This window comes from Mobula birostris, chromosome 30 (genome assembly GCF_030028105.1).
Source record: "Mobula birostris isolate sMobBir1 chromosome 30, sMobBir1.hap1, whole genome shotgun sequence".
Classification (NCBI taxonomy): Eukaryota; Metazoa; Chordata; class Chondrichthyes; order Myliobatiformes; family Myliobatidae; genus Mobula; species Mobula birostris.
The window spans coordinates 2,801,809-2,820,691 of NC_092399.1; the positions used below are offsets into that span (position 1 = coordinate 2,801,809).

The window sequence follows — 18,883 nt, forward strand, 5'->3', positions numbered from 1 at the left end:
CCGCTCCTGTATCTCATGGTCTTATAGTTATAAGCAACACAGACAAAACGCTGGAGGATTTCAGCAAATCAAGGAAGATTTATAGAGGAGAAAAAACAGTTGACATTCTGCGCCCTGAACCTTCATCACAGGAAAGGAAGGAGGCAGATGTGGCAGCGTCTACAGAGACGAATAAACAGCATTGACGTTTCCACCAAGAAGCCACTGGCTTTTGTCCCCTTCCTTTCCAGTCCTGAGGAAGGTTCCCGGTCCGAAACGTCAACTAGTTATTCCTCTCCATGGATGCTGCCTGACCTGCCGAGTTCCTCCACCACTTTGTGCGCGTGTAAAGCTCAAGATTTGCAGCATTTGTAGAATCTCTTGTATTGACGGTTACAGACTATATTTCCCCCAACTTACACAAATGTTGTGAATTTTCATTTTTGTTGTGCATGTTCATTTGTGCAGTTTATGTCTGTGATGTACGGTGCTGTTGCTGCAGAAGGATAATGCTCAAGGCATGTATACCCTGGATATGCACACTTATGACAATAACCCTGGTTATGACATCCCCGCCCATGCCCGTAAGGCGATTGTACATTCTCTCCGTGACCCTGTGGGTTTCCTCCCGCAGTCCAATGATGTACCGGTTGGTAGGTTAATTGGGGGCCATTTTGTTGAAGTGGAAGGATACGTCAGCTCCCACTTTGTCACAATGGTTCTCCCAAGTGATGCTATGTCTTAGTTTGGAGAAAATTAGAAGTCGAACCTTTGAACTTTTATTTAATTTTGAGAAAAGATGGGGCTCATTTGCTCATTATTATCATTTGAGCTAATTGATAGATTTTTTCCACGATCTGATTGTAAATTGTTTGGTATATTTTCTTTCCTTGCTGGCAGTTTGATGTTTATGTTTAGAAGCTTTTTGTATAACGCATGGCTCCAGGGTTGTACACCTAATGGGTTCTTTTTTTTTTCTCACTTTTTCTGCTTAGTAGGTTTTTTTTGTTATCACAAATTTTTTTTCAATCTTTAAGATAATATCTTTTTTGAGACATTGTAAGTGTTGTTACTTCAATGTACTCGTGTTATTTCTTTTGTATAATATAAAAATAAAAAGATTTGAAAAGAAAGGTTAATTGGTCACTGTAAATTGGCTGGGATTAAATCGGGGTTGGTGGACAGCACAGCTTGAAAGGTCACAAGGACTTGTTCCGTGCTGTACCTCAATAAATCAGGATTGATAAATCAGTCAGCATTAACATTGCAATTCCATCTGCAGCCACTAGATGACACTGCAGCGCCTCCAATGGATTAGATTACATTTGGCCTACTGTGTGCACTCTGAATAGACCGACCCCACATCCCACCAGGCTTTTCTGTCAGACACCATACAGTTGTGCTAATCCAGGTACTTGTTAAAAGTGTGAGGGTTCCAACACTTTTTCCAAGTACAGTTTCAGTACATCAGTGCTTTTGGGCAAGGTATGCTTCTCAACTTCACTCGAACCTTGGAGATCTGACTTTTTCCTAAGGGCAATAATTTTCCTCTTTTTTTAAACCTTGTTTGTGTTTGATTAAGGTTATAATCATGATAAATAACCCAGACAACTCTCCACTCTGTAAAGAAACCATTCCAGTATTGTCAGTCTCACAGCAATGGAAATTCTCTGTCTTTGGCAATTGGCCACAGTCTCAAATCACTCAGTGTCCCCTCGTGTTACCAAAGTTTCCAACATGTCATGACCAGAACGTGGGACGCCACAGGTAGCGAGACAGTTCGAGGTGTCGGAGTCAGAGTTCAATCCCCGCGTCCTCTGTCAGGAGCATACGTGGGTTTTCTCTGGGTGCTCCGGTTTCCTGCCCCCACAGTCCAAGGACGTGGGTTAATTAGTCATTGTAAATTAGTTTAGGGTTAATCCGAGGTTGGTCTGGAAAAGGCCCATTCCATGCTGTATCTCTAAATAAATAATAAACAGGGGTGTAGCCACCGTTGCCGATCTGATCATCATCTTCAGTGCCTCAGCCAATAAAATCAGGCCTTTTAACTGCCTTGTTCAGCTGTCTAACAACCTTCAAAAATCTGCGAATATAATATGTACCCCCAGATCCTTCTGCTCCTGTACCCTTCAAAACACTCTGTCATAGAATGATACAGCCAGAAACTGGCTCTTCGGCTCATCGCGTCTGTGATAGCCATCGGCCAATCTGCCTTCTCTCATCTTGCTTGCTCGCGTCAGAAGTGTCTGCACCTAGAATCAAATGATCCTGCCCATTTTGGAAGAACTGGAAGGGCACAGCAGTATAGTGGTTAGCGTAACCCCATGACAGTGCCGACGAAATTCCACCGTTGTCTGAAAGGAGTTTGTACGTTCTCCCCGTGACCGCATGGGTTTCCCCCGGGTGCTCCGGTTTCCTCCCACGGTCCAAAGATGCACCGGTTGGTTAAATCAGCACGTGGGTGTAATTGAGCACCACAGAGCCTGTCACTGCGCTGTATCTATAAACAATTAGGAACAATAACAGCCCATTGGGCCCTCGAGTCCATCCCAGAATTTCATGAGATTATGGCCAATTTCAGCTAACACCTATGCATCTGCCATTCCAAACTGATATAGATCATGTTGTTTGTAAGGAGTTCTCCCCTAACCTCATGGGTTTCCTTCCACAGTCCAAAGACATATCGGTTAGTAGGTTAATTGGTCATCGTAAAACGTCCTGTGATTATGGTTCGGGATCTGGTCTGGGTCATAGGAGCACTGTACAGATGATCACTGTATCGGTACTGCAGGAGTGTAGAGCTGCTCGATGGTTCGGATCAGCCTCTGGCCCAGGCAGTGGCCCAGAATGTACCATGCCGCACCCTATCGAATGCCTTCTGGAAGTCTATGAACATGTGGAAGATGTCCTGTACGTTAGCTCTATTTCTCAAACAGTACTCGGAGGCTGAATATCTGTTCTGTTGAACTTCCACTTCTGACTCCAGCCTGCTCTGTGGTGATGATGTGGTTTCAGTCTGCTCAGGGTGACTTTCGACATCACTCTGCTTGCATGGCTGATAAGATTTGTGGCTCTATAATCCTGGTACTGCTGTAAGTTGCCTTCTTGGGGAAAGTGATGAGTGATTTTGTCCAGGGTGTTGGCTGTTCCCCAGACTGTTACGTTTTGTTGCAGATATTGGTGAGAGTGTCTATCACTGTCTCTCCTCCATGTTTTTTCAGCTCGGCCAGAATGTTGTCTGTTCCTGCAGCTTTCCCATTCTTCAGCAACCTTATGGCTGCTTCTACTTCTTCCTGAAGAACTGGAAAGTCATCGACATTTGACCGAGTCCTGGCTTGCAAGTATGCTGGGGTCTCCTTGGATCTGATGGCCATAAAAGTCTGAACAATACTCAGTCCATCTGTTGAGAATAATTAGTCTAGGGTTAAACCGGGGGCTGTTGGGCAGCATGGCTCGAAGGGTCAGAAAGGCCTGTTCCACACTGTACCTCAATAAAATAAATAACTTCTTCACTGTCCATCGCACCACCAGCTTTGGGTCTCATCTTCAAACCTATTATGTATTTGCACAAATAGTCTTCTATTGGCTGTTTGTCAGTCTCTGTGTGTAGTTTTTCATCGATTCTATTGCTACTGTGAATGCCTGCACAAAAACGAATCTCAGGGAAATTAATGGTGACATATACGTACTTTTTAATAAATTTACTTTGAATCATGCCATCTACATGCTCACCCATAACATTACTGTGGTTAACAAATTCCAAGAGAGGCAAACACACCAGGCCCCCGTCTCCAACAGCTCTACCGGCAGCCTGTACCAGGCCCCCGTCTCCAACAGCTCTACCGGCAGCCTGTACCAGGCCCCCGTCTCCAACAGCTCTACCGGCAGCCTGTACCAGGCCCCCGTCTCCAACAGCTCTACCGGCAGCCTGTACCAGGCCCCCGTCTCCAACAGCTCTACCGGCAGCCTGTACCAGGCCCCCGTCTCCAACAGCTCTACCGGCAGCCTGTACCAGGCCCCCGTCTCCAACAGCTCTACCGGCAGCCTGTACCAGGCCCCCCGTCTCCAACAGCTCTACTGGCAGCCTGTACCAGGCCCCCCTCTCCAACAGCTCTATCGGCAGCCTGTACCAGGCCCCCGTCTCCACCAGCTCTACTGGCAGCTTGTACCAGGCCCCCGTCTCCACCAGCTCTACCGGCAGCCTGTACCAGGCCCCCGTCTCCAACAGCTCTACCGGCAGCCTGTACCAGGCCCCCGTCTCCAACAGCTCTACCGGCAGCCTGTACCAGGCCCCCGTCTCCACCAGCTCTACCGGCAGCCTGTACCAGGCCCCCCTCTCCACCAGCTCTACCGGCAGCCTGTACCAGGCCCCCGTCTCCACCAGCTCTACTGGCAGCCTGTACCAGGCCCCCCTCTCAACCAGCTCTACCGGCAGCCTGTACCAGGCCCCCGTCTCCAACAGCTCTACCGGCAGCCTGTACCAGGCCCCCGTCTCCACCAGCTCTACCGGCAGCCTGTACCATACCTCTCGGACATTGGGCACCTCCAGTCTCGTCTCTGGCGGTGCCTTCACCGCAATCACCGTCTGGTCCTGGAAACTGCCGATGGAGCGAATGTCGTGGTACGTCACGTACGCCAGCGTGAGCAGGGTTAAGGCAGAAAAAGGGACGGATTCTAAACTGAACCACCACCAGCAATCAAAAGCTCCACCCACCGTCAGCCCGTTGCTCAGGCGGGTATCACTGCCGCTCCCACCATTATCGCACCCTCCCCGGCCGGACTCTCAATGATCAAAGTCCCAGTATGGAACGAAGGCATGAGGCAGACTCCCAGCTTTCCCGAGGTCAGAGTCACACAGTTTTGGGCCCCCTAGCTGAGAAAGGATGTGCTGGCATCAGAGAGGGTTCAGAGGAGGTTTATCATAACAATCCCGGGAATTAAAGGGCTAACATATGGGGAGTGTTTGATAGCTCTGGGACTATACTCACTGGAGTTTAGAAGGATGAGGTAGATCTCATTGAGATGCTTCCTATAGTGGGAGAGTAAGACCAGAGGACACAGCCTCAGAATAGAGGGACGTCCATTTAGAATGGAGAAGAGGAGGAATTTCTTCAGCCCGAGAGTGGTGAATCTGTGGACTTCATTGCCACAAGTGATGGTGAAGGCCAAGTTATTGGGACTATTTAGAATAGAGGTTGGTGGGTTCTTGATTAGTCTCCCCAAAGGGTGGTGACTAGAACTGCACTCTTTGGCTTACTTAGAGCCATTCACAGCCTCAGAACTTCCCAAAGCACTTGTACCGATGCCAAGAGATGAGGTGAGAAGATCGCCCTCAGACCTTGCCTCACATTACAATGTGACAGCGAACCAGATACTTGCTGCCTTTGGGAGGAGCTTGGGAGAGAAGACGTGACACAAAGATGTGGGAGGTGACAGGCAACTGCAGAAAAACAACAGGATGTGGGAAACGATGTCTAAAAGATGGTGAGAAATGGTGGAGCAAGGAAAAAGGGAGAAGACAGACACACAGATAAGGAGCATGTGGTATCTCTCAAACATGCCCACACAAGGATATCGCTGATTCTCTTCGTCATCCGTTAGCATCTTCAGCTGTGTGCTGCAGCTCTGGATCAAGTCATCGAGGGACCTCTCCTTCCACACAAGGTCAGACAGGTCCTGCCGGAGGCACTGCTGCTTCTCCACAACCGACGTGTCCTCAAACAGACTGCGGCCCCTGCCAGCGAGGGGAGAGGAAAGATATACAAACGGTCAACGAGAGATCCTGTCCCTTCCTCACCCTCCAACTCTGGACGTCCAGAAAGTCCAGAATTACACTAAAGCCAAGTTATAAACTCAAGATGAACCACAGGGTGTGAGGGAATATGGGGAATACCAGTAATGGGCTCCCAACCCTCCCCAGCAGGCCGGGAACCACTTAGGAATTAAAGATCTACCACAGCAGTAAATCTGAGAGAGGAGGTGCTGGAACATGGGACAACATGGAGGAACTCAGAGGATCCGTCAGCAGCAGTGGAGGGAAATGGACAGTCAACAGTTCAGCTCGAGACCTTCCACCACCACTGAAAGGGAGAAGAGGGGTGACCTGTATAAGGCAGGCGAGTGACAGGTGGAGCCAGATGAGGAAGGTGATTGACAGGGGAAAGAGGGAAGTCTGGGAACAACAGGGGATGCGAGATGACAAAGGACAGCAACTGACGGGAGTGGGAGGTGGAGGAGAGGTGGGCAGATGGGAAGAGCGGAGAGAGAGGTGGCCCAGTGGGAGGAATGTGTGGGTGATGGGCAGATGGACTGGGTGGGGGAGGGGAAAGAAACTGGCTAATTGGGGTCAGGAATAGAGAAACACAGACAGTGCGGGGGGGGCAAGATTACTTAAAATTGGAAGAACCTCACTATTTTTAAAACATTTCCAATTTTCTTGAAGTAGACTTAAGAAAATTGTAAGTATTTTAAAAAATAGTAAAATATATAAATTTTATAAAGTTTTAAATTTAAATTTAATAGAATTTTATTAAGGCTACAAAGTTTGCAAAATAAATTATAGAAAAGGCTATTTCACCATGATCAGGTGATGGGGTGTTTAACTGTCCATAAGGAGAGGCAAGGCCACATCCTCCCTGATATTCCCTTCCTTCTGCCCTCCTTCCTTCACATCTCTCCTCATTGCTGGGACTACAAGGTCCCATAGCAGTCCGAGGTCCCTACGAGAGGTAATGTGGCAGCTATATAGGACCCTGGTCAGACCCCACTTGGAATACTGTGCTCAGTTCTAGTCACCTCACTACAGGAAGGATGTGGAAGCCATAGAAAGGGTGCAGAGGAGATTTACAAGGATGTTGCCTGGATTGGGGAGCATGCCTTATGAGAATGCTCATAAGTGAACTCAGCCTTTTCTCCTTGGAGCGATGAAGGATGAGAGGTGACCTGATAGAGGTGTATGAGATGATGAGAGGCATTGATCGTATGGATAGTCAGAGGCTTTTTCCCAGGGCTGGAATGGCTATCACAAAAGGGCGCAGTTTTAAGTTGCTTGGAAGTAGGTATAGAGGAGATATCAGGTGTAAGTTTTTTAATGCAGAGAGTGGTGAGTGCGTGGAATGGGCTGCCAGCGACGGTGATGGAGGCGGATACGATAGGGGCTTTTAAGAGACTCCTGGAGAGGTACATGGAGCTCAGAAAAACAGGGCTATGGATAACCCTCGGTAATTTCTAAGGTAAGGACATGTTGGGCACAGCTTTGTGGGCCAAAGGGCCTGTATTGTGCTGTAGGTTTTCTATGTTTCTATCTGGGACAACTAAACCACTGCCCTTCCAACAGCACAGATTTCCACTCTTTTACTGGCAACTGGGATAAGAAGCTTTAACCCAACACTCCCCCACACACCCATTCCCCTCTCCCATCACTACCCCCGACCCTGTGCAAAGATCAGGACTGTCAACCCAAGGTTGGACAACAAGCTCCGGTATTTAACTTGTAGGACTTTCTTTCAAGGAAGATCATGAGAAAAATGAACACTTTTATCTCTTTATTTGCTAATTGCCTTTAAAAGAGAGGGTAAACAGCTCCCAGGAGACTAGAAATCCATCTGCTTTGTGGCTGGTTATGGGTTATGAGGTTGCACATGCTGGGGATGAATAACAACGGCTTTGGCAAGCTGAACACAAGAGCTTAAGGGTCACATCCACCCAGACCCAACAATCCAAGTGGTATGGAAGGGCCACTGCACAGGATCAGAAAAAGCTACACAAAGTTGTGAACTCAGCCAACTTCACCGTGGGCACCAGCCTCCCCAGCATCCAGGACATCTTCAAGAAGCGATATCTCAGAAAGGCAGCATCCATCACTAAAGACCCCTACCACCCAGGACACGCCCTCTTCTCGTTGCTACCATCAGGAGAAGTACAGGAGTTTGAAGATACATACTCAACAATTCAGGAACAGCTTCTTCCCCTCTGCCATCAGATTTCTGAATGGACAATGAACCCTTGTAGACTACCTCACCATTTTTCCCTCTCTTTTTGCACTAATTTATTTCACATATACAGTATTTATTTCTTACTATAATTTATAGTTTTATTATTACGTATTACAATGTACTGCTGCCAAAAAACAACAAATTTCACAGCATATGCCAGTGATATTAAACCTGATACAGATTCTGCCACAGATTGTAAACTCAATACCCCAAGGCCACTTTGACCCAAAGCTGAGAGCTATTCAGAAAGCTTCACCACCAGGAGGGCAGAGCCTCCACTCACATCCACTGGATGTTGTTTTTGGACTTCTTCCTGATAAGCTGAATTCCTTCCAGAACATTGGTGATGTCATAAATCCGCCTCTTTTGAACCTCGAGGACTTCTGCCGCTCGATTTAGGTCCAGGACGCCATCGGGAGACTCGCTGAGCAGGTGGACAAACTTCTTGGTCAAGAGCCCAAGCGAAGTGTCGTACCTCGTCTTCTCTCCGGGAGACTTGGGGGCTGTGAAAGGAGGAGAAAATAACAGATGGGTCCTGGCTTAGAGAGAGAAAGAGAATAACCAAAGAAATCCTGACACACTGTGCAATAACAAAGGGGAGCCAAGACTTGTCAAGATTCAAGATTGTTTGATGTTATTCCTGTAAACAAGTGTACAGGAGAAAGAAATCACGGATCTGATGCACTACAAAAAAAAACAGAATGAACAAAGCACACAGTAATAAAAAATCACAATAAATATCAATACATGAGATAGCTCACATACATATATAAATTTTATGTCCATAAAGTGACACTAGGCACAGGAGTACATCAGGTGACTCTTGACAGGAAATGATAAAGTAGTGGTGGTTCGGGGTGTGGTGGGGTGGGTTAATGGTGGAGGTGGCCTTACTGCTTGGTGAAAGTCACTGTTTTTGAACTGTGTGGTGGCCCTGGTGTGGATACTACGTAGTCTCCTCCCTGATGGGGGTGGACAAACAGTCCATGAGTAGGTTGGGTGGGATTGTTCATGGCGTCTCTGGCCTTTTCTGGCACCTTTCTGTATAAATGCACTTGATGGTGGGTAGGCTAGAACCACTGATGCATTGGGCAGTTTTAACCACCCGTCGCAGAGCCTTCCTGTCCGATGCAGCGCAGCTTTTGTACCGCGCAGTGATGCAGCCTGTCAGGATGCTCTCTACTGCACATCTGTGGGTTACTTGTCAAACACGAATCTACAGTACTCCCAGTGGGGCAGTATGATGGAGTAGCTATTAGTGTATCGTTCTACAGCATCAGCGATCACCAATCTGGGTTCAATTCCCGCTGCTGTCTTAAGGAGTTTGTACGGTCCCTCTGGGACTGCATGGGTTTCCTCCGGATGCTCCAGTTTCCTCCCGCATCAGTGGAATTCATTACCACAAACGGCTGTGGAGCCAATTCACCGTGTGCATTTAGAGGAGGTTGACAGGTTCTTGATTAGTAAGGGCAGACAGTGGGTGGGAGAATGGGGTTGAGAGGGATAATAAATCAGCCACGATGAAATGACGGAGAGGACGCGATGGGCCGAATGTCGTATGGTTACATTCGGTTATGGTTAGTGAGTTGTGGGTAAGCTATGTCAGCACCACAACTGTGATAACACTTGCAGCCTGCCCAACTGGAATGTTATCCAGGAGTTCACTACTTGTCACGGTTTTTGCTGGTGCAATTTGACTGGCTTCAGCCTACAAGGGCCCTTCAAGCATCTGGATGTCTTTGGCTCAGACTGACGGTGGGGGAAAGGTGCAGACCCTGGACAATTTCTAGTCGTCATCAAGGACTGAGTTGTGGTGGAAATGACAAGGTACTGTGCCAACCCTCTCCCATGCCACAGTCTTACTAGCTCTTCCTTCACTTAGTCCTGACGAAGGGTCTCGGCCCAAAACGTCGACTCTACCTCTTTCTAGAGATGCTGCCTGGCCTGCTGCGTTCACCAGTAAATTTGATGTGTGTTGTTTGAATTTCCAGCATCTGCAGAATTCCTTGTGTTTACCCTGATGAAACTTGCTTTTGTTCTCAGATTCATAATCTCCTCAGTCTGGTGAGGCACCCACAATCCCATTGGGGCAGCTCCTTAAAATTTCCCCACTTACTCCAAAGTGACACCCCACCCACCTGCCAAGTCTCCGACACCCATTGCAAAACTGGAAACACTATGGCCACTTCCTCTCGTTGAAATCCTGTGGTCAGCTGTACATCCCCGACACACCAGACAGGGAATGGCACAGAAACTGTCCAGAGGACAGCACGCAGGGCTTTGAGGAAGAGCAGGGTATTGAATGTGACTCGAGCTGGCAGACTTGACAGGCCGAGTATCCCAGTTCTGCTCTTGTGCCTTATGGTTACATTCCAATGATGTACGGTTATGGCTAGTGAGTTGCGGGCAAGCTATGTCAGTCACAGAACCATGGCTATACTTGCAGGCTGCCCAAGGCAAACGGCTCATTTCACTGTACATGTGACAAATAAAGATCATCTTGGCCTTCAGTCAGATTCTTTCACCAATCACTTTAAAGCAGTATCAGAGACTTGATGGGCTGAATTCCACAACAACTCCACCATGAATAAGATCTGGATTGACCAAGCTTTACAGAAACATGCTAGGAAGAGACTATAGAAAAAGCTCCAGAATGATTTTGAGGTGATTGTTTATCACCGTCTTGGGTCCACACAATAACCAATTCTTACTTTTTGGACTGGGAACCCTGGCCGGCATTTTGCCCTTTCCTTTGGGAGTTCGAAATTCTGGTAAGTACTGATGCCCACTGCCCTCAAGGTCCAACTTCCGTTTTGCCTGAGAGAGGAAAATGAAAATGAACGGTGGTTTGAAATTAGTTCATTATTGTCACAGATACCAAGATACAGTGAAAAGCTGTTCATACAGATCAAATCATTATACAGTGCATTAGGTCAAACAGTAACAGTATTCAAATTAAGAGAACTTGAATTGGTAAATGTATTCAGGCCTTAAAAATTCCACGTTCATCCCAAAGGGAGGAGTTCACCCTACTCCCCCGTAGACCAAATCCATCCCACTCTCAGGAATGTTTATTCTTCCTGAACCCCAAGTACCTTGGACTATTCGGATATGGGAGGAAGCACGAGACAGCAAAAGGATCCATACTCATCAATATCAAAAGGCAGGAACACACACAAACCGCCTGGACTTTTCTGCCCAGGGCTGTTACTGCCAGTAGGCCAACTCTCAAGATGAAGAATTGGATATTGGGTGGGTAGAGACAGGGAGGTAGATAATCTGACTACTTTACAATTCCAGTGACCTAGCTTCCATCCTGACCTCCGTAACTGCAAGAGCTTTCCCCTGGTGCTCTAGTTTCTTCCAAAACCGCAAAGACGCACGGGTCTATAGGTTAATCGACTAATGAAAACTGCTCTATGTGTAGGAGGGAGGCAGATGTTGCTGGGAGTGAGCAGAAATACAAGGAAGGATTGGTGTGAATAGGTGCTTGGTGACGATGTGATGAGATACGGTTCATTCCGGTTAACTAGGGCACATCTGGACCTGTACAGTTTGGCTCAAATAGCCGAAGCTTCATGGAAATAGTCAAAAAGGTATAAAAAGACAAAACTATTGTTCAACTGAGTAACAAGTCACATTTAAATGAAATACAGAATTAGAACAATGCCAATACTACTACAGTACTCTAGAACTGTATTAGTTCCTAACATTTATCGACGGAGGAATTCATTCACTGTACACTGCCATGTTTTGATTGACTGTAAATGAACAAAATCAGTGCAGACACAGACAGAAATGCTTTTGATGATTACATCCTCCAGATCTTCATAACATTCAAGATGATTGTTAATACCTTCAAAGTTTTCATCATCCCGAACTTGTTGAAGTAGTGAAATTGTTTCATTTTTCACTCCAGTTGTTTCTGGCATTTCCAAGTCAGAAAAATTGCAATGCAATCATCCAATCCAATCATGATCAGATTACTATTTGCCAGATTGCACCACGTGCTAAATTGGCAGATAAGTTCCCGACAGTGCAAACATGTCATAGACTGTAAAGCATTTTAGTGTATGTACAAGTCAGGGGAAGGATCACAGAGATGTCTTTGGCCACAAACAGATATGATGCCTGTCGAGTCATCTGTATACACATTACTCCTTTAACAGCAAGGAACATATTAGCAATAATGTTCCAAAGCAATTAAGTGGGGGCGCCACAGTAATGCAGCCGTTAGTGTGACACTATTACAGCTCGGGGCATGGGAATTCAGAGTTCAATCCCAGTATCCTCTGTGAGGAGTTTATACGTGGGACATGTGGGTTTTCCCCAGGCCCTCCCAATTCCCCCCACAGTCCGCACGTACCCGGTGGGTTAACTGGCCATTGTAAACCGCCCCCTGATTAGGTTCGGTTAAATCAGTGGGTTGCTGGTGGCACAGCTAAAAGGGCCTGTTAGGCCTTGGAACCGTGGGAGGAAGCCAGAGCACCTGGAGAAAACACACGGGGGGGGGGAGGACGGACGTAAACTCCCTACAGGTGACGTTGGAATTGAACTTCAACCCCTACACTGCAATGGCGTTGCGCTTACTGCTACCCTACCTTACGCAGAGTCAGCGAGAGTAGGCATCTGGATGAGGAACCGAAAGGAACTCTGAGAAGCACAAGAATGACACATCAGGCAATATCGATAGAAGGAAATGGGCAGCTGATCTTTCAGGCCCAGGCCCTTCATCAAGAGCTGGGGTCCACCCTCCCCCCCGTTAACGGTAGGGGCCCATGGAGAGGCTGGGGACCCCCATTCCAGAGTCTCAGACGCAAGAGGTTCTGCAGATTCTGGACTTCTTGAACGACACACAACAAAATGCTGGGGCAGCCCAGTGTGCCAGGCAGCATCTGTGGAGGGAAACTGAGAATGTTTGGGGCCCAGACCCTTCATCAGGACTGGAGAGGAAGGGGGTAGCAGCCAGAATAAGGAGGTGGCTCTTGGGTGGATGGAGAGGGCAAGGGTGGCTCTGTAGGAGGAATAACATCCCTAGGATATATTTTACAGAACGTTCCGGAGTGTGGGGTTAATTCAAACCTGGCTGTCGCACTTAACTGTGCAGGGAGCATCCTGCCCCCATCTCCCATCCCGCATCCCTAGCACGTAGTCTCACAGTCTCAAAAGACTCCGCTGCACCCTCAGAAGGGTTTAAAACCACAACAGTCACAAAGGGAAACCATTTACTGCAATCATTCATCACGAGGGGCGTTGTCTTTCGGAGGAGAAACCTCAAGCCACTTGGGCAGTTTCCAAACCTCAGCCTCCTTGATAACACAGATGCGATTATCAGAGCACGCTCGGAGACCATTAGCGACCGGCACCGTCCCGTCCCACCCCGCTGCCCGTTAACCACCGGAGCCTCAGCAGGCCTGTAATCAGGGCCCCACTTCCGACGAGGAGGGCGTAGATCACTGCTTTAGTACAACTGGAACAACCCTGGGCAGGAGACGATTGTAGTGACAGCCACACAGAAAACGATGCAGGATCTCAACAGGTCAGGCAGGGAAGCCGGTAGAAAAGTTCAAAGTAAATTTATTATCAAAGTACATATATGTCACCATATACAACCCAGAGATTCATTTTCTTGTGGGCATTCACTGCAAGTACAAGAAACACAACAGAATCAATAACAAATATCACCTAACAGTGTGGACAACAGACTGTACAAGTACAAAAAGAAAGAAAAGAAACAATAAATAAATGCAAATTGGGAACATGTTACGAACAGGATTGATCACCTCCCTACAGGAAAGCTATCAACAGGATTGAAAGAGTGCTGAGAAAATTTACAAGGATTTTGCTGGGACTGGATGACCTGAGTGAACGGGAAGGATTGAACAGGTTAGAACTTTATTCCTTGGAACCTGGAAGATTGAGAGCAGATTTGATCGAGTATACAGAATTATGAGGGGTATAGATAGGGTAAATGCAAGCAGGCTTTCTCCAGAGGTTGGGTGGGACTACAACCAGAGGTCATGGGTTAAGGGTGAAAGTTGAAATGTGAAATATTTAAGGGGAACCTATGGGGAATCTTCTTCATTCAGAGGGTGGTGAGAATGTGGAATGTGCTGCCAATGCAAACAGTAGATGTGGGTTCAATTTCAACACTTAAGAGAAATTTGGACAGGTACAAGGATGAAGAGTATGGAGGGCTATGGCTCGGATGTGGGTGGATGGGACTAGGTAGATTAATGGTTCGGCAAAGACTAGATGGGCCAAAGGGCCTGTTTGTATGACTCTATGAAGAATGCTGGAAAATAAGTCCGTAGGTTGTGGGAACAGTTCAGTGACTGGGTGAGTGAAATTATCCCCTCTGGTTCAAGAGCCTGAGGATTGAGTAATATCTATTCCTGAACCTGGTGGTGCGAGTTCTGAGGCTCCTGTACCTTCTTCCTGATGGCAGCGGCGAGAAGAGAGCATGACCTGGGTGGTAGGGGTCCCTGATGATGGATGCTGCTTTCCTACGGCAATGCTCCATGCGGACGTGCTCACTGGCTTTACCCCTGATGGACTGTTTCCACCTCCCTATACTGGTTTTGACCCCTTCATTTTCAGTTCTGATGAGGGGTTTCAGAGTGAAATGTCAACTGTTTATTCATTTCCATAGATGCTGCCTGACCTGCTGAGACTCCCCGGCATTTTGTGTGTGCTGCTCTGGATTTCCAGCATCCGCAAAATCTCAGACTGTTGTAGGCTTTTTTTGTTTCAAAAATCTGTAACAACAACGCGCTCTGTTTACATACACCCTTTTTACAGTGAAGCCCCCCTCACAGGGAGTAGCATCTGACACCGAGCCTCGCAAAGACCCTTGGGGTCAGGAAGCTGCGCCAGCGAGCCTTGTTTAAGTTAGATCGCTGTGGACTCAGGGAGGCAGGGGGATAAAATTCAACAGCTGGCAACCACTTGCGGGCTCATTAACTGCTGGGGTACAGGCTGTGAGGAACTTCAACTTCAACTTGAACAGAGTCCATCATCAGGGACTCCCACCACCCAGGACATGCCCTCTTCTCACTGCCGCCATGGGGAAGGTGGCACAGGAGTCTCAGGACCCACACCACCAGGTTCAGGAACAGTTATTACCCCTCAACCATCAAGGCTCTTGAACCAGAGAGGATAACTTCAGTCATCCCACCACTGAACTGTTCCCCCAACCTATGGACTCACTTTTGAGGGCTCTTCATCTCATGTTCTTGATATTTATTGCCTACTTATTATAAATTTTCTCTTTGTGATTGCCCGCAAGAAAATGAATCTCAGGATTGTATATGGTGATATATGTACTTTGATGAAATATTTACTTTGAACTTTGATAGTGAGACAAGGCCATAAGGGGATGCAACAGTTGGACCAGTAGCTGACGACTAACTAGCACAAGATGACGGGTTATCAGGGCTGATGTGAATCAGGAACCCTGACAGGTTTATACACTCTTCCCGCCCACCCCTGTGCATTGACTCTGAGGTTTACACCTTCCAGTCACATTGAATATTAATCGGTTAAGATACTTTTCCCCGATGAGACCAGGATTTTGCTTGCAACTTACAGTCTCAATCCCTATGGTGATCCATCAGAAAGAGTAAGGAGAAAGAAGAGCTCGGTAAAGGAGGAGGTAGTGTTGGGTCGCTTCGAGTATTAAGGTGAATAAGCCACCAGGGCCTGATGGGATTTACCCCAAGTTATTGAGAGAGGTAGAGATGAGATTGCTGAGGCCTTGACCAATATCTCCGTATCCTCTCTAGCCACAGGCAAGGTCCCAGGAGTGGTGGGTAGCTAAAGTTATTCCATTATTCAAGAAGGGAACTAGAGATAATCCTGGAAATGATTGAACTGGTGAGTCTGGCATCAGTGGTGGGGAAGTTACTCGAACGAATTCTTAGGGACAGGACTTGAGCATTTGGAAAATTATGTATTGATCAGAAAGCCAGCACAGCGTTGTGGGGCAAGTCGTGCCGTACTAACTTGCTTGAGTTTTCTGACCAGGTGACACACATGAATTTCACGACTGGAATGTGTCGTGAAATTTGTTAACTTAGCAGCGGCAGTACAATGCAATACACAATAATGTAGAAAGAAGAAAATCAATGGCAGTATGTATATTAAATAAGTTAGATTATAAGTAGTGCAAAACAGAAATAAAACAATAAAAAAGTGAGGTAGTGTTCATGGGTTCAACGTCCATTTAGGAATCAGACGGCAGAGGGGAAGCTTCTGTTTCTGAATCACTGAGTGTGTGTCTTCAGGCTCCTGTACCTCCTTCCTGACAGTTACAATGAGAAGAGGGTATGCCTTTGGTGATAGGGGGTCCTTAATAATGGACCCTAATTGGCCACCATAAGGGGTGTGTGTATGTGTCTGTCTGTCTCGGTGTCCCTGGGCACACTGTGTCCCTCTGTCTGAATGAGTGAAGAGAATGCTGGGAGAACAAAGACCAGCCCAATTAGGTGCTTAATGGCTGGCTTGGGACTTGATGGGCCGAATGGCCTGTTTCTATGTTGTGGTACTCGGACTTTACACCACCAGACATTTTTGCCTGAGTGTTCCACACAAAGTGCTGGAAGAACTCAACAAATCAGGCAACACCTAGAGGCGATAAACAGTCGCCATTTCTGAGTGAGACCCTTCATCACGACCATTCCATAAAAGTCCGACTTGCTGAGTTCCTCAAGCATTTTGCATGTGCTACTCACAATCATACAGGTGGCAGGGTGGACATACGTCTCTACCAAAGGAGGTGTAAGACACTCCTTCCCCCCGCTAGCCTGCAGGTCACCCTTTGGCAAGCTGTAGCACCTGCGAAGCCCCCCTCTCCACCCTGATCAGGGTGACATGAAGCCATGGGAGCAGGCGGTGGGTGGTCGTTTGAGCAGCTGGTGCACATCACAAGTCCTGGTTATGTGACCACTGATGCCAGGCAGACAATCTCTGAAGAGTATTGATAATGGCTGTGGTCACCCGTCTTGTAAAGGAACCGCCCAGAAGGCAATGGCAAACCACTTCTGTAAAAAAAAATTGCCAAAAGCAATCATAGCCGTAGAACAAGATCGCCCATGTTATACGACACAGCACATAGTGATGGTGTCATAATGAGACGGCACATAACGATGATGACACAAGTTTTTCAGCATCCAGATTTATTAGGAGCGTTGTGGACATTGTCAATGATCCCACCCAACCGTCCAACTATCAATTTGACCCCCTACCACCAGGCAGGAGGTACCATCAAATGACAAATGACACTTAAAGGATTGATGGTGGATATGCAATGGCAAGCATTTAAAGATTGCATGAATGAACTACAACAATTGTTCATCCCAGTTTGGCAAAAGAATAAATCAAGGAAGGTAGTGCACCCATGGCTGACAAGAGAAATTAGGGATAGTATCAATTCCAAAGAAGAAGCATACAAATTAGCCGGAAAAGTGGCTCACCTGAGGACTGGGAGAAATTCAGAGTTCAGGAGAGGAGGACAAAGGGCTTAATTAGGAAGGGGAAAAAAGATTATGAGAGAAAACTTGCAGGGAACATAAAAACTGACTGTAAAAGCTTTTATAGATATGTAAAAAGGAAAAGACTGGTAAAGACAAATGTAGGTCCCCTACAGACAGAAACAGGTGAATTGATTATGGGGAGCAAGGACGTGGCAGACCAATTGAATAATTACTTTGGTTCTGTCTTCACTAAGGAGGACATAAATAATCTTCCAGAAATAGTAGGGGACAGAGGGTCCAGTGAGATGGAGGAACTGAGCGAAATACATGTTAGTAGGGAAGTGGTGTTAGGTAAATTGAAGGGATTAAAGGCAGATAAATCCCCAGGGCCAGATAGTCTGCATCCCAGAGTGCTTAAGGAAGTAGCCCAAGAAATAGTGGATGCATTAGTGATAATTTTTCAAAACTCATTAGATTCTGGACTAGTTCCTGAGGATTGGAGGGTGGCTAATGTAACCCCACTTTTTAAAAAAGGAGGGAGAGAGAAACCGGGGAATTATAGACCGGTTAGCCTAACGTCGGTGGTGGGGAAACTGCTGGAGTCAGTTATCAAAGATGTGATAACAGCACATTTGGAAAGCGGTGAAATGATCGGACAAAGTCAGCATGGATTTGTGAAAGGAAAATCATGTCTGACGAATCTCATAGAATTTTTTGAGGATGTAACTAGTAGAGTGGATAGGGGAGAACCAGTGGATGTGGTATATTTGGATTTTCAAAAGGCTTTTGACAAGGTCCCACACAGGAGATTAGTGTGCAAACTTAAAGCACACGGTATTGGGGGTAAGGTATTGGTGTGGATAGAGAATTGGTTAGCAGACAGGAAGCAAAGAGTGGGAATAAACGGGACCTTTTCAGAATGGCAGGCAGTGACTAGTGGGGTACCGCAAGGCTCAGTGCTGGGACCCCAGTTGTTTACAATATATATTAATGGCTTGGATGAGGGAATTAAATGCAGCATCTCCAAGTTTGCGGATGACACGAAGCTGGGCGGCAGTGTTAGCTGTGAGGAGGATGCTAAGAGGATGCAGGGTGACTTGGATAGGTTGGGTGAGTGGGCAAATTCATGGCAGATGCAATTTAATGTGGATAAATGTGAAGTTATCCACTTTGGTGGCAAAAATAGGAAAACAGATTAGTATCTGAATGGTGGCCAATTAGGAAAAGGGGAGGTGCAACGAGACCTGGGTGTCATTATACACCAGTCATTGAAAGTGGGCATGCAAGTACAGCAGGCAGTGAAAAAGGCGAATGGTATGCTGGCGAGAGGATTCGAGTACAGGAGCAGGGAGGTACTACTGCAGTTGTACAAGGCCTTGGTGAGACCACACCTGGAGTATTGTGTGCAGTTTTGGTCCCCTAATCTGAGGAAAGACA

The 18,883-nt window shown here is 47.0% G+C and overlaps 1 protein-coding gene across 1 annotated transcript in view; it reads right to left on the bottom strand.

Annotated features, from left to right (window-relative positions):
* LOC140190512 (transcription factor E2F2-like) overlaps nucleotides 1-18,883 on the bottom strand; it is an 84,467-nt gene that overhangs the window by 11,139 nt on the left and 54,445 nt on the right. Inside the window, exons 2-5 of the mRNA XM_072247150.1 lie at nucleotides 10,685-10,790; nucleotides 8,257-8,476; nucleotides 5,555-5,713; nucleotides 4,505-4,619 (exon numbers count right to left, since the gene is read on the bottom strand). Of these exons, the coding sequence (XP_072103251.1) occupies nucleotides 4,505-4,619; nucleotides 5,555-5,713; nucleotides 8,257-8,476; nucleotides 10,685-10,790 (600 nt within the window). The remainder of the gene's footprint in view (nucleotides 1-4,504; nucleotides 4,620-5,554; nucleotides 5,714-8,256; nucleotides 8,477-10,684; nucleotides 10,791-18,883) is intronic.